Source organism: Stenella coeruleoalba, assembly GCF_951394435.1.
Source record: "Stenella coeruleoalba genome assembly, chromosome: 19".
Classification (NCBI taxonomy): domain Eukaryota; kingdom Metazoa; phylum Chordata; class Mammalia; order Artiodactyla; family Delphinidae; genus Stenella; species Stenella coeruleoalba.
The window spans coordinates 48,288,374-48,303,215 of record NC_137165.1 but is presented as its reverse complement, the minus strand read 5'-3'; the positions used below and the strand labels follow the sequence as shown (position 1 = coordinate 48,303,215).

General features: G+C 50.9%; 1 protein-coding gene across 1 annotated transcript in view; it reads left to right on the top strand.

Annotated features, from left to right (window-relative positions):
- TBCD (tubulin folding cofactor D) overlaps positions 1-14,842 on the top strand; it is a 173,648-nt gene that overhangs the window by 136,254 nt on the left and 22,552 nt on the right. The window contains exons 23-27 of the mRNA XM_079904179.1: positions 1,468-1,499; positions 9,705-9,767; positions 10,699-10,775; positions 12,245-12,317; positions 14,715-14,833. Of these exons, the coding sequence (XP_079760305.1) occupies positions 1,468-1,499; positions 9,705-9,767; positions 10,699-10,775; positions 12,245-12,317; positions 14,715-14,833 (364 nt within the window). The remainder of the gene's footprint in view (positions 1-1,467; positions 1,500-9,704; positions 9,768-10,698; positions 10,776-12,244; positions 12,318-14,714; positions 14,834-14,842) is intronic.

The window sequence follows — 14,842 nt, the reverse complement described above, 5'->3', positions numbered from 1 at the left end:
ATAGACTCACGGGTCCTCCCCGCCCCCCAGTACGTTGTAATCCAGGAACATCATTGTTATTCTTTGTGTTGCTCAAGCTGTCCCGTATTTGACCCACAGGAGCCTGTTTAAATGAACTCCTCTGTCATTTTCACATGATTCACTTAGTCTTTGAGCAATATCTTTTTAAACCTCTTTGTTTCTATTAATTTGCTTTCTGTTCCTGTCTTCATTGATTGCACTCAGTGCAGTTTTTATTTTCAGATCTGTGTTTTTTATTTCTTGAGGTTCCATTCGTGTCTTCCTCATGCCTCAGTCTCTCTCCTTCTCTCCTTGGACATGTGCAGAAACTAAGAGCTGTTCTGACCCTGCGAGTTCATTCCGTCGTCTTGGGTGCTTCTGGGTCTGGTTGTGTGGACTGGTTTTCTTGGAGCTGTGGGTCGTGCTTTCCTGGTAGTTCTGTTGGGTGCCAGGCTTTGTGGTATTTTTGTCGCTGGGCACCGGCTGCTGCTTTCTGGTGGTGTTTGGTTGGTGGGATTGGTTGAATCCTTTCAAGCCCTGTTCTGAAGGCCTGACGGGGCCAGCACAGTCTGACCGGCTGCCGAGGCAGCCCTTCTGCTGACGCCTCGTGCGTGACCAGGCCTGTGCTCTGGCTCACGGGGGCTTCCTCCTGCCCGTATGGGTTCCTGCAAGTCCCCTGCCTTCTCCTTAGGAGCATTTCTCTCCTCTCAGGCTCAGGTAGTTTCTTTTCTCGCATATGCAGCTCGAGGTCAGCGCTGTCTGGGCTGCTCCCCAGCCCCTCAGATTTCAGCCGCCTCGGCCTCCCCACCTTCCAGCTCAACCTCTTGACTCCGCAGGACAGGCGGCTCTGCTGGGCTTCACGGCTATGCCTTGGGCTCTGGGACTTGGCTGCTCCCTCCCTCCTCCCAAGACCTCTGTTTTTCGGCATCTGAACCTTTGTTTATTTCATCCAGTTTTCTATTTATTTAAGGCAGGAGGGCAAACTCGAATCCTGTTCCTCTACCTGGGCCAGGAAGCAGTCTCATAAACTTCCTCCCTTCTCCCTGGAGTGTTTCTTGGATTCACGTCCACCAGTTTCCCGTTGTCAGCGTCCGGGGTCAGTCAGGGTCCAGACGGGCAGCATTTCCTCTCCCCAGTCCTGCTGGATGATGATGTCTTTCTAGTGCCTTAAGTTCCTTTAGTTTTTACAAAGTAAGAGTTGAACAGTATTTGGGATTTGTTATATGTGATTGTGTGATGTGATTAGTACCAGTGATTAGAGTCTCCAGTAAAAACTGAAAATCGTCTAGAAGGCGGTCACAGCACGTATCTTCATAAAAAGTAGTTCATACTTCCAACAACAAATGCAGCTATTTAACATCATAATACTTTTTGGAGCCTGAAGTTACATTTGTTTCTTGGTGAGGATATTTTATGTTGTTTTGTGTAACAGGAGGTTTAACCTTGAATGTTTTCATTACTTTTCAGGGGTCTGGGAGGAGAACTCATGAGACAAGCAGGTAGGTCTGAGCCACGGAGGCTGCAGATGTTGGGTTGTGATCCTTTTTTCCCACCATTGAGGAAAGACAAAAAGTCCTAAGGGCATTTACTTCATTGCTTTCAACACTGGGAAGTTCCCTGATGGGCCCCTTTGCAGGGACAAGTGGCGGGGTACCTGGCCTGCACACGGTAACCCCGGGGCTACTTGCCCAGCCCACTGCTTCTCCTGTGTGTGTGCACTCGAGGCTCTAATTTTCAGCTTCTGTGGGTTTTTTTTTTTTTTTTTTTTTTTTTTTTTTTTTGCGGTACACGGGCTTCTCACTGTTGTGGCCTCTCCCGTTGCGGAGCACAGGCTCCGGACACGCAGGCTCAGCGGCCATGGCTTACGGGCCCAGCCGTTCCACGGCATGAACCCGTGTCCCCTGCATCGGCAGGCGGACTCTCAACCACTGTGCCACCAGGAAAGCCCAGCTTCTGTGGGTTTTGATATATTTTAGTAGCCACGGGGCTGCTGGTGGCTGGGGTGGGATGGGTGAGAAGGGGATGATAAAGTTAGGGATTTCACATGTGGCCATCTTTCCCTCTTCAATACAATATTTAAATGTAACTGTAGAGCAAAGAACAGTTTTTAAGATTATATTTAAATGTTTGCAGGGAACTCAAGAGATGCCAACATGTAAATATCTAGATTTCTTGAAGCCTTTTCAGCTAAACCTACTAGAAAACCCAGGACTCCGTGCTTAATCAGGCGCTGGGTCAGTCCTGGCCCCGTGGTGGGCCAGGGTCCAGGAGAGCCCCTCACCCAGGGAGGGGGAGGGCGGGTGGGGGTCAGTTGGTGTCGATGTGACAGACGTGCCGTCAGCATTCTGGGGTTGCAGGGGGTGACCACAGAACATGTCTGCTTGGCCAGGGACGCGGGCTGGTTGGCACGCCAGAGGGCAGGTGGGGTAGCACCTGCAGTCCTGACTGTGCCTGCCCGGCCCCCTCCCGCCAGGCTGCAGTCATGTGTTGGGATCAGCCCGAGCTCGTGAGTACTCGGTGGAGTCCCCTGGCCTTATCTTCTGGGCCCTTTGGTGCATGTGGTTGTGTGTTTCCGTCCTGGGACTCGTGTCCCCTTCTGGAGCATTCCACTCTGCCAGTTCCCACTGTTCCTTTTTGATCTTCTTCCCGTGCGCCCCTGCCTCTCCCCTCTGCCCCTCCAAGAGTTCATGTCTGCCAGTAGCCACTTGTCCCTGGGAAGGGGTTTACAGGGTCCCTTACTGCTCTCGGTTGTCCCAAATCCTCTTCCTCACAAAGAACTGCTGGCTTTCTTCTTCTGCCCCAGTCCTTGCCTGACTGGGATTCTCAGTTTTGTTAGGAGTAGAGGTGGTGTGCAGATCCTCACAGGCGCTGCAGAGACAGCCTTGCTGAGCTTCCGGACACTCCCTGTACTCAGACCTTGGCTGGTCTGCAGGCCAGGAAGGCGGTGCCTGGCCAGGCTCTGCTGCAACCCAGCTGCAAGGCCCTCCCCACGGCCCCCCACCACCCGGAGCTCCTGCTCTGATCTTCGTGCCCAGCCTGTGCATATTCAGGGCCCAGTGGCCACGGTGACTTCATGCAGGTCTGGCACGTCACACCTCCGTCCAAGGAGGAGCGGCGTGGCGAGTGGAGTCCCGAGGGAAGGGATGGCCCTGGCCGGTGGGAGGGTGTTGGGGTTCAGAGTGGCCACCAAGCTGGAGAGTGCTGGGCCTCTGGGTGGCCAGGTAGTTCCTTTGTCAGGGGGCAGGGCGTGTGTGGGGTGAGGCCTGGGTAGGACCGAGTACGGGAGCCAAGGGTGCAGTGAGGGCGTGTGGGCAGGGTCTCCCCCAGCCACAGCTGTCGCAGAGCTCCTGACCGTACCGTGGCCTGGCAGCGCACTGTCTGCCCAGGACTGCTCCACATGTCTTGAGTCAGACCACACAGGAGATGCATTCCCACCTGAATGTGGGAAGAAGTCCTGGGCTCCTAGGAGCAGCGTGAGAGGCAGTGTCATTAACAGGCCAGTCCGCCGTGCACAGGCTTCTTGTCTCTGCCACTGGGGACCGACCGGTATTTGTGACTTGACGGCAGACAGGAGTGGTGCTGCCGGGTCCAGAACACAAGAGGCCCGACCAGGGCCACGTGTGTGGGTCTGTGTGTGGGCGCACAGACCTTTGAGGGGCAAGCCAGGGATGCAGGGTGACTCCAGCAGTGCAGACGACGGGGCCCCTCAGCAAGAAGGGGAAACGAAGCCGGAACGACTTCACGGGAAGCCAGACATGTCAGGAGAGCAGGGGTTGGCTGAGTCAATGAGCTTGAGGACTCACTGTGCACTGCCCAGGTTGTGAGCAGAGATACCTGGGGCTGCCCTCCTGGACCCACGGATGTCAGAGCCAAGGCCACCTCGGGTGCAGAAGGAGGAACTGGGACGGGAGGCAGTGGGTGGGGAGCTGAACAGAGGTCCCTTCTAAAAGCGGTCCAGATGCTCGATTCTGGACGAGACCTGCGGGGCCTTGTGTCCCGGTTCATTACTGTCGAGTAAGGCACAGGCTTCCCTAAGGTGTCTTCAAGGGATGTAGTTTGCTTTTGGTGATTCTCTTTATGAATGTGAGGAGGGAAGCACAGACATGTTGTAGAAATCCACAAAATGGCACTAGGAAAGCCTGATTTCAGTTCCCGAGATGATTCCTAGTGGAACTGGCCAGTCTCAAGGATCTGAGAGGCCTCACCTTGTTTACGGATGGACTGCTGGTGATTCTGTGCAGGAACCCCCGTGCGAGTCCCCGACCACATGCACGCCTTGCTGAGGTCTGGGGCGTGAGTGGACGGGAAGGCCCGAGCCTGGTGCACGGGGCCAGCTGACCTCCTGATATTCTGGCCACTACACCGACCCGACCCGGAGGGACCCGCCTGAGGCCCGCGTCTCTCGCCTCCTGCCTGCCCTCGGGGACTTCTCTGCTGGGAGGTTCGTTTCCTCCGTGTCAGCTCAGTGTTCTCATGGGTTTGACGGGTGTCGCTTGGGGCATGGACTCTGGAAACATGAGCTGGTTTCTGCCGGCTGACACTCAGACTCTGAGTCGCTCCCCTGCGTGTCATCGACAGCTCGTAATCGTTTCTGGGTTTAGGGGCTTGGCCTGGGGTGGGGTGCAGGGCGTCTGTTTTTGTGTTGAAGCAGTGACTTTGCACAGAAACCATTGCTCGCAGTGAAGAGGAGATAAAAAGATCACCCGTCATCCCAGCAGTTGGGGACAGCCACTGTTTCAGGGATTCCTTCAAGGTGGTTGTTCCTTCCTTATCAGTTCATGTCTCAGGAAGTTGGGGTCTTGTTGCATGTAGCCTCCCACGCCAGCTGGGTGAGCTGCTCAGGGCTGCAGAGTACTGCGGCTGCGTCGCCCCGCCATCCGTCACAAACATCGTCAGAGCTTGGGAGAACTGCCTTCTTAGGACAGGGAGCGAGTGCCAGAATGGATGTGCACTCCTGAGCCGTTCCTGGGCCGCTGCCGCGTGCTTCCCAGAGTGTGCCGCCAGCCCGGCAGACAGACAGAAGGGGAGGATCAGGGACTGGCCACCTCGTGCTACTTCTTGGGGACGGCGCTGGGAAGATTTGAGGCTGAGTGGCCACTCCCCGCACATCCTCAGCTGTGTCTTATTGGCTGTTGAACCCATCTGTTGAATTCTTAATTCTTGTGTGTCTGTCTTTCATAATTTCTATTTATCTTTCATAGTATCTGTATCCTTGTCATGGTTTTCAGTCATTTCTTTCACCTCTTTGAACACGATAAGCACAGTTTATGATCTGTCTCTAAAAAATACCATCACCTAGTCCTTCTGTGGTTCTGTTTGTAAAGGCCTGGATGTTGGGTATGAAAAATTACAGCAGTACTTTGAGGCCTAGAAACGTCTCCTCTCCCAGAGAGCCTTTACCTTTGCTTCTGGCCAGACGTGGGGGATTCAGTGCTGGGCTTCAGCGAGCTGACCCAAACTTTACACTTCTAGGGTGTGGTTCTTTGGATTCAAACCCCCCTAGAAGGCCTGGACTCCCAGGTTTGTACCACCACCACCCCTTTGAGGCTCCTAGACGCCGTGGTCATCGTCCTGGATTTTAGTGCCTCCTCCGGGGCCCCCGATACAGGTCAAGGAGAAGCTGCTCTCCTCACTGGGTGGCTCAGCAGTGACTCTGAGCACTTACTGTTTGATTTTAATTTTGTCCAGTGTTTTAAGAACGTCTAAGCTGTGGGGTGGTCTATATTACCTAGTGTGTTCGTTTTTTCAACCTTTTATTTTGAAATAATTGTCAACTCACAGGAAGTTATAAAGTCGGTACATAGAGCTCTTTGCTGCTTTCACCAGCCTCCCCCGGTGACAGCATCTTAGGGTATCACATCAAAGCCGTGAAGTCAACGTTGGCGTCCTCCCCACTAAACAGACAAAAGACCCCGCTTGGCCTTCAGCAGTTTTCACGTGTGTCTGGGTTTCTGCAGCTGCGCTCACAGGAGTCCAGCCAGCACCGGTGGGGGTGCAGGACTGTCCCCTGCGAGGCCTCCCGCTGCCCCTGCTTCGTGCCCTCCCTGTCCCTCGGGCAGCCACTGATCTCTGCTTGCCCCTGTACTTTGCCATTTCAAGCACGTTGTGTAGATGGAGTCTCATGGTGTCCCCTTTTGGAGGCTGACTTCGTCCATAAGTGTAATGGCCCTGAGACCCATGCAGACAGTTCTTGTGCTCATAGGTTGTCTTTCTTGTCTCCTTGTCTGGTTGCATCAGAGTTTGTTTTAACCCTTTGCCCATTTGGGCCGATTCCAGCGTTTGCTACTGTGAATAAGGCTGCCAAGAACGTTTGCATACAGGTTTTTGTGTGAACATAACTTTTCATTTCTCGGGGATAAATGCCCAAGAGTTTCACTGCTGAGTCATATGGTTAAGTATATGTTTCCTTTTGTGAGAGACTGCCAGACTCTTTCCAGAGTGTCTGCACCATTTTATGTTCCCACCAGCGATGTGTGAGAGAGTTCCAGTTTCTCCACATTGTCACCAGCACTCGGTATTGTCACTGTTTTTAACCTTGGCGGTCTTAGTAGACTTGTGGTGATATTTCATTGTGGGTTTAATTTCATTTTCTTAACGGGTGGTGATGCTGAACATCTTCTCACGTGCTGTTTTTTTCTTTTTTTTTAACTTGATAAAATAAAGTACATTTAAAGTTCACATGCAGGGAGAATATCCAAGAAAATTATTTTTAATAATAATGAGGCTTGGCTTCTCCAGTCCCTAAGATGTCCTGTGAACTGCTCTGTTCAAAGCAGAATGGCATTTCTTAGGAGCAGGCGAATAGGTTGGCAAAATGGAAGAGAGAATCGGAAGTAAAAGCATATGTGGGATTTGACGTGTGACAAAGAAGACGTGTTTCCAGCCTCGGTGAAGAGGGCAGTTTATCGAGTGGATGATGATGTCACCAGGGGCCATGTGGAAGAAAACAAAACTGTGTCCCTACTGCACACATATACAAAACTAAACTTCTGATGAACAGAAACTTAACTGATTAACTAAAAACTTCAATATAAAAAAATATAATTTAAAAAACTTTGAAGAAATTTTAGGAGACATTAGAGGATCACGTTGGTCCTTAAAAAAACTTCCTAATTTGGAAGTTTTCAAATCTACACGAAGCAAAGAGAAATAGAGTAATGGGTCCCATGTATCGGGCCCCCAGCCCCAGTGAGCATCCATACTTGCTCCTCTTGTTTTATCTGTTCCCTCAGCATATTCCTACCGATCCCAACCCCAGAATTAGAAAGCAGATGCAGACACTGTGCTGTAGTAACACTGTACTGGTTAGTTCTAACCGGTAAACACTTTTTTTTGTTTTTTAAATTTGTTTCGTTTTGTTTTTGGCTCTTGGCACATAACCACCTAACAGAATTAACAGTAGTTCTGCAGCTAGAAAAGAGCAACAGAAAATAGTTTGTTTAAATGAATATTAAAAGCTTTCGTATGGCGGAATAGACCATGTATAAAATTAGTAGACAAAACATAGATTTAGAGGTACAGCAGTTGAAAGGTGAAGTTGTTATTTATAGGCTGCAAAGACTTTTAAAATTGCCAATAGAAGATAAGCAATCCAGCTGAGAATTGGGCCATGCAGGTAAGTGGACACGTCACCTGAGCGTAGACCCAGATGGGCTCTGAGTTGGTGATGGGTGCCCAGGCTCGTCTGGTCACTGGGGAGATGCTGATTAGCTCCACGAGGTGGAAGTGTCTCCTCGGATCACGTTGGCTATGTCAGGGCTTGGTGGCCCTGCTGCCGACGGGGTCCTCGCTCTGGAGTGTGCCTTGTTACAGTCTTTTCAGGCTGCTGTGGGCGGTGTCTCTTATGATTAGAAATGTGCAGTCTTCTGCCCTGCAGGGCCACTCCTGGGACTCTGCACCCAAAAAACGTGTAAGGGTGATGGGCAACCTGATGGGCAGACAGGCAGTCTGTGTGCCGACAGGGATGTGTGTGGCCACCTTGTTTGAAGTGATGAAAACCGGAAGGAGAGCTTAGCCCGTCAGGAAATACTGAATAAATTGTTTCACAGCCATAGTGTGGGATGTTACCTGTCTACTAAAGAGCGTGGGCTCTCCAGCGGTTGGTTATGTCGTTAGAGAAAAAGAGCAGTTTGGCGGCAGGAGCCGTGTGCGAGGGCCTGTGTCCGTCCTGATTCTGCTGGAACCTCCCGCCTCTGGCCCCCGGGCCCCCTCGTGCTGGGTAGGGCCACGTTTGTGGACACAGGTAGTGTGAGTCAGGAGCTGTGAGGAGGAGGGATGGTGTCACTCTGTCGGGAGCCTTCCATGCTCACGCAGACTCTGCAGAGCTGGCTTCCTCACGAGCCTAGCAGCATTTCAGATGACGGCCGCCACCTGTCCCTGGGGTCCCTGGGTGACAGTGACAGGCACCCCTGTTGATGCGTGACAGATGTACAGCATGAGCGGGGGAGCCTTTGTTGCCACGGACGCTGAGCTTGAGGCTTTGTTGCTGCAGCGTCACCCAGCCCAGCCTGGCCGTGTGGGGTGTCGGTGGCCTGTGACCTTCTGAGCATGGAGGGAGGTGCAGGAGCCATGCTCCAGCTCAGCTTAGTCTCAGGGTCAGGTGGGAGCTCGGTGACAGAGAAGGAGTGGGGGCACAGAGCCGACAGGGAGGTGTGCCTGTGCCCTCTCGGCCTGTGAGGGTCCATGGGGGCACCCCCAAAATGCATGGTCCCCACAATGTCAATGGTAGTTTTCGATTTTATTTTTCTGTAGTGTTAGATTTTTTTCAGCAAATGGAAATTACTCAGTAGGAAGAAACCACTATGCTGTTTCTACTTTAGTGACAAAGGTGGGAGTGCAGAGGCCGCCCTCTTGTGTCGTGAGTGGGCAGCGTGAGGAGTTGTGCGGTCACACGGGCTGGGGCACATGGCCTGTCAGCAGGTGTCGGCGGGTGCCGGGTGGTGCGTCGGGCAGGTCAGGTCATTGAAGTAGTCCCCATGGTGGAGCCCCCTTGGTGGCGGGACCATCACAGTGAGGCTGCCAGATGGAAGCTCAGGCATCCTTGCAGTCATGGCCAGTCAGTAGCTATACTGGCCATGTTCCCACCCACAGAAGTGGTAGTTCAGTTATAAACACGGACACTACATTATTCACAGCGGTGGGGAATTTACCAGAGCTTTGAGTACCGCAGCTCATCTGGGGACCACCCTATGGGGATGATAAATGTTACCTCCTCTGACCCCGTCCTTACCCTGGTGCTGACCTGAGACTGGGGCATCTCCTTTGTCTTTGGAGCCCCTGTGCCCCAGGAGAACCTGCTTCTCTGTGGTCCTCACTGGGCAGGTGCCTGCAGTTCAGCCACAGCTCCTGGTAACCTGTGGGTGTTGATGGCCCAGCAGCCAAGTCCTCTGCATTGAGTCATCATTGGGGATTCGTATGGGGGTCAAACCTGCAGCCTCCATATAGCACTCCCCCGACTGGGTGGGGCTCCCTGAGGGCACCCGCTTGATGCTGCTCCTTGTGGGTCTTGGAGCTGCCCCTGAGCCTGGGCCAGGTCTGGGGCTGAGGCCATTCTGAGGGCTTGCTTCCCGACACCAGCACCAAGGCATAGGGTGGGGGATGTGGGGGGTGGTGGTGTTGCAGCTCTGGGCTCAGGTGCAGCAGGGTAGGTGCTGTGATGGGCATTTACGGGGAAGTGACATTGTGTTCGTCCTTTTTCTTCCTAGTGTGCATTTTAATAGAAAACTTGTCCCTTTCCAAAATGCCCTTCAGAGGTGACGCTGTGATCGGTAAGTGCCTCTCTTCTCCAGTGACTCACATTGTGGCCTTTTCTTCCAGAACTACTTCAGCTTAAAAAGTGAAGACCAACCTGTTAGGGTGGACGGGAAAGTTCCATCCTGTTAGAATCCTTGTTTTGAAGTTGCTGTAAGAACCCATTGTAAATAGTGAGCATCCACCACACTCTCTCCACAGAAACAGAGACTCTCCCTTCTCTTCCAAGGGGTCAAGCTCCTTCCTCAGAGCTGCTGACTGGGGCTCTGCCTGTCACGGCCGTGCCCAGCACCCGGCATTCTCGGCTGTTCCTCTCCCAGATGGGTGGTGCAAGCCTGAGGGGCACTCTCTCGCAGGACGAGGGGAGGGCCAGCAGTTGCCACAGCTCTCCCTGGGGGTGGCGGCCAGGCCCCTGTGCGGGTCTGGGAGCCTCTCCACATTCCATGGCACCTGGCCACAGAGAGGCAGTAAGAAAAGCCTCAGGGTCACCTCCACCACTGGGCTGTCCTGGCGCTTTGGTCTGCAGCCTCAGAAGTTCTGTAACTTAAAAAAAAATTGAATAGATTTAGTGTTTGTTCCCAAGTATTGGATCGAATTGAATTGAATGTTTGGGTTTTTATTGGTGGGGGTCTGGAGGGATTGTTCGGGGGAGAGGTACAGGAAAAGACCACCTGAAACCTGAAGGTGTGATAAAAGAACAAAAACTTCCCCACATGACAGTTTTCACATTTCAACAGCAGAAAGAAGACTTTCCCCCTTTAGGTGGGGAGGGCGAGGGCCTTTAGAATTTTGTTAGATCTGGAGAATGTGTACCTTAGGTTTCCTCCAGGTTCCTCTCAAAGGTCACCATCTACTTTGACTTGAGAGGTAGAAGAAGATCTGTGTGTTGTTGTTTTTAATTTCATACAAATGTTCTTTACCAACTGAATGAATTTGTCTCTTTGACAGATGGTTGGCAGTGGCTGATAAACGACACCTTGAGAAACCTTCACCTCATTTCAAGTCACTCTCGGCAACGGATAAAGGTGTGGGGAGCGAGGGTTTTCTGGCTGTTGCACTGTGTAGAAATAATTACTTATTTTAGTGTTTGTTTCAAAGGGCTGCGTGCATTATGAGTCCCTTTTATAGACCAACATGATTGGTAAATGCCATAATTACATTTGGAATTCTGGGTGATACTGTCTTTGTAATTTATGATCAAGAAAACGAATGCAGCCATTATTTACCAGAATATTTAAATTTTTTATTACTGTTTCTGGCTTTATTAATTATATTTACCTTATAAACATTTTCCCTATACACTCTGTGTCCTGTTGAGTTGTAGAATTTTAGGGTTGGAAGCTCTGTTCGTGATGCTCATGTACTGATGAGCAGACTGCATCCAGAATCATGTCAGCACGTCAGCGTTAGTCATTTCAAGCGAGCAGGAGTGTGTGTGTTTGTGTGTGTCTGTGTGTGTCCCCGTCCCAGTGGCCACTACTGTCCTGCCCCAGGACAGGTGAACTTTGGACTAGCAGCATTGCAACCCCTAACCCTTTGCAGAGATAACAGTCTTGGGTATTGATAATGACTAGGCTTTGATATTGAGGATGAAGGAGTGAAAGTACATATTGGTCTCCCTACAGTTCTCCAGCCTCCTGTGTGTCTCAGCATTTCTGCTGGGTTAATAGAACAAATCTTCAGCCCCCCTCCCTTTTTTAAAGTAACTTTATCATTCTGTAGAATCCAGGTACAGTTTTACTAGTTGAATTTGAGTTCTTCACAATTAGTGCCTTAGAATTTCCTTTTAAAAACATATTCATAGTTGATTCATGCCAGCCGTGATCATGGTTTGGTCTGCTCCTCTGATGTGTATGAGGACATCCCTCCCCCAGCACCTCTGCCGGGGCTCCCTGGTTTGGGGGAGCATCAGGAAGAGCACATGAACCCAGCATTGCCCCTCATTGTCTGTACGATCGAGAAAGGCTTAGATGAGTGACCGTGGAGGCGACAGGAGGGGCCGAGGGTCCTGCGTGCGGTGTGAGCCCCGCACCTGCACTTTGTCCCTCTCGCTGCCCCACCCTCAGATTGGCCCTTCCTCCTCGTGCAGCCCCTCCTGTTCCCAGCACCCATGGACCCCAGCTTCTCTCCAAATGAGGTCTGTACATGGCCCGCCTGGGGGCCTTGCCACGTTGCTTCTGGGTGTTTACCACACTTTTCCTTCATTACTTCTGCTGGGAAAGAATAAAATGCCACGTTTTATTGTTACCTGTTCACATTGGAAGACATGGAATTTGCATTGTATGGAGGAAATAATCATTTTCTCTTCAGTGTATTAGTTGCAGAGAATATTAAAGTTATGACCGTATGTGACTGATGACCAGCAGATGTACTGGAAAGGGTGACGTCATTCAGCCTCTGGGTCTTTCAAACCAAGTCACTGGCCTGGTCGCAGGGCTGCCCGGCTGCTCCTGGGCCGGGAGCCTGCCGCTCACTAACATCTGCTTCGTTTCAGGAGGCGGCTGTGTCGGCCCTGGCCGCCCTCTGCAGCGAGTACTACTCTGGGGAGGCGGACTCCACCGTGCAGGGTGAGTGGGCGCCTGCGCTTGGCCCGCATCCTCCGCGGCTGGGGTGGTGGGTGGTGCCCTGGGTGCCCCTCCCGCTGCAGTGTGGATGGGGCCTGCGGGGGGAGGGAGAGAGCAGGCTCCAGGCCGTGGAGACACCCCCTCCTCCTCAGCCCGTCCCACCCTCGCCTGGCGCCCAGAGGGGCTCTCTGCAGGCCACGCGGGGTCCACTTTCCTGGATGTTACCACTTAACGTGTAGAATCAACTCTTACTTATTTCAGCAGCGTTCGCTTAAATTCTGTTTTTAAGTCAGCTTTCCCCCGTTTTGTGCTTTGGAGGCTCCCGTTACCCTGGGGGAGCTCCCTGTCTCTGTGGAGGCCGCTCTTCCACCCCGTCCCTTGGTGCCCGTCCTTCATTATCGGGTGACTGTTTTCCACACTCGTTTCCCAGGCTCTGTCAGCTCAGAGTCGTCTGCTCTGCTGTCCTGCCGCGTCCTCCTGATTGCTCCTTGGAGTCTGTTCATGTAGCGATTGCTCCGTTGACTTTTCTGTTTCACTGTAGTGTGTTTTAGAATTTCTGTATGGCCCATGGCAGCGCTTTTCTGGCAAGTGTCCTTCACGTGTTAATACGTCTGCTCTTTTCCTCTTCACGGGAACAGTGTCGGTGTAGCTGCCTCACTACACGTCATTGCATCAGTTGGGTTTTCCAGAACCACCTCGAAGCTGGAGTTTATCTCACACATCACATGGTCCTGTCTGTAGGGTCTAGTTCAAGAGTGTTAGTTTTGTATGAAGAAGCTTCATATTCACGTGTTATGTGGCCCCGTAGCTTTCCTTTATACCATTTTATAGAACTTGCACTACAGTTACTTCAAAAGTAAAACACTTTAAAAATTATCGTAAGTGTAGAAGAATCATGAGTGCAATAGTCTAAATCTACTTTCTGTGAATTTTTTCAAAAATAAGAAAATATTTTATAATTTGATCTTCTGAAGACTTTCCAAATTAATGATGTTACACTATGTTCCTTTACGATAGGCAGTTTTACATAAAGAGACAGAATGCACAGTTGGTCTTCTGTATCTGCGGGTTCCACATCCAGAAAGTTCCAAAAAGTAAAATTTGAATTTTCTGTGTAGGCACCTATTTGCATAACATTGACATAATATTTACAGCGATTGACACAGCACTGGCATTGTGTTAAGTATCACACATCACCAAAGATGATTTAAAGCTATGGGAAGTGTGCGTGGGTTATAAGCAAACACTGCGCCATTTTGTAAAAGAGACTTGAGCGTCTGTGGAGTTTGGTTTCCTCGGGGGGTTCTGGAACCAGTCCCCCTTGGATATTGAGGGACTACTGTAATGTTACTTTATATTAAATTGGGATGATCAAGTCATATTTTATTTTCTGCCTAAGAAAAGGGTAACATGTCATGTCACTCTGACTATAAAAACAAAGGACATTCTGAAATTAACATGTTATTGTTAAAACTCAAGTGAGTTGTAGAGAAGGATTTTCATGCTGCTGCCAAAGTGTGTTGTTTTAAGTTCCACCAAAGATATCACCTTAGTGTACGTACAAGTGGAGTTCCAGTTTTTTTTTCCTATCCTAATATATGAGGACGTAAGGTTTTCACATTCACATTACAGAAGTCATGCTTCGTTGAAATGTAAGCAGTGATAACAGGAATCTCTTCGGTTGTGGTAGGTAACAGAGTATAAGGGTGTCTGGCCTTTCTTGACTTTCTGAGCTGCGTTTTCAGAGAACAGATCTGGTTTTTCCACTTCACTTCCTAGAATTCTTGAATCACGCCCCGGACTTTCAGGGCCCTCTTTCCCATTTCTCCCTCTCATAACCTCTGTTCTAGGTACTCTTGCAGTTCCCATGTCGGGCTTTTTTCCGTGTGGGAAGGTCTGTTTTCCCCGCCCTGTGCTCTCACTCAGCCTGGCTGACTGCTCTGCCTGTTTCTGCCCAACCAGCCTTGGGTGTCTTGTGCAGAGCAGTCCCTGCACCCCTGCTGTGTCCGAGCGCTGAGCCCTGGGGGTCCAGCTTGGAACCACGTTTGCTCTCAGTCTTTGAGGAAGTATCCTCATTTCTGAGGAAGGCGTTTGTGTTCTCAGTGAATAAAAAATGAAAATTTGACTGTGTTGACTACCGTTAAACTGTCTTGGCTTTATTTTCCCAGGAGTGAAATCATGTATTAAAATGCTTACGAAAACCTTAAAACCACCCAATAAGTACTCTTTTCTTCAATCTGTTGTGATTTACACCACTTTGAAAATACATCTACTTTAGGAGCCTAAGTAGCTCCTCCCTTCTTCCTTCAGCACCGTTTGCTTGTGTTCTGGAACGTATGTGAAGAGTGTGTCTTGTGGATAATGGACAACAGTGGTCACCTTCTGGTTCCATCTTTTCAGAGGAGCTGGTAAAGCAGTATCTCGCCGAACTTCAGAGCCCCGAGGAGATGGCTCGCTGTGGCTTCGCCCTGGCCTTGGGTGCCCTGCCGGCCTTTGTCCTGAAGGGCCGGCTCCGGCAGGTGAGGCTG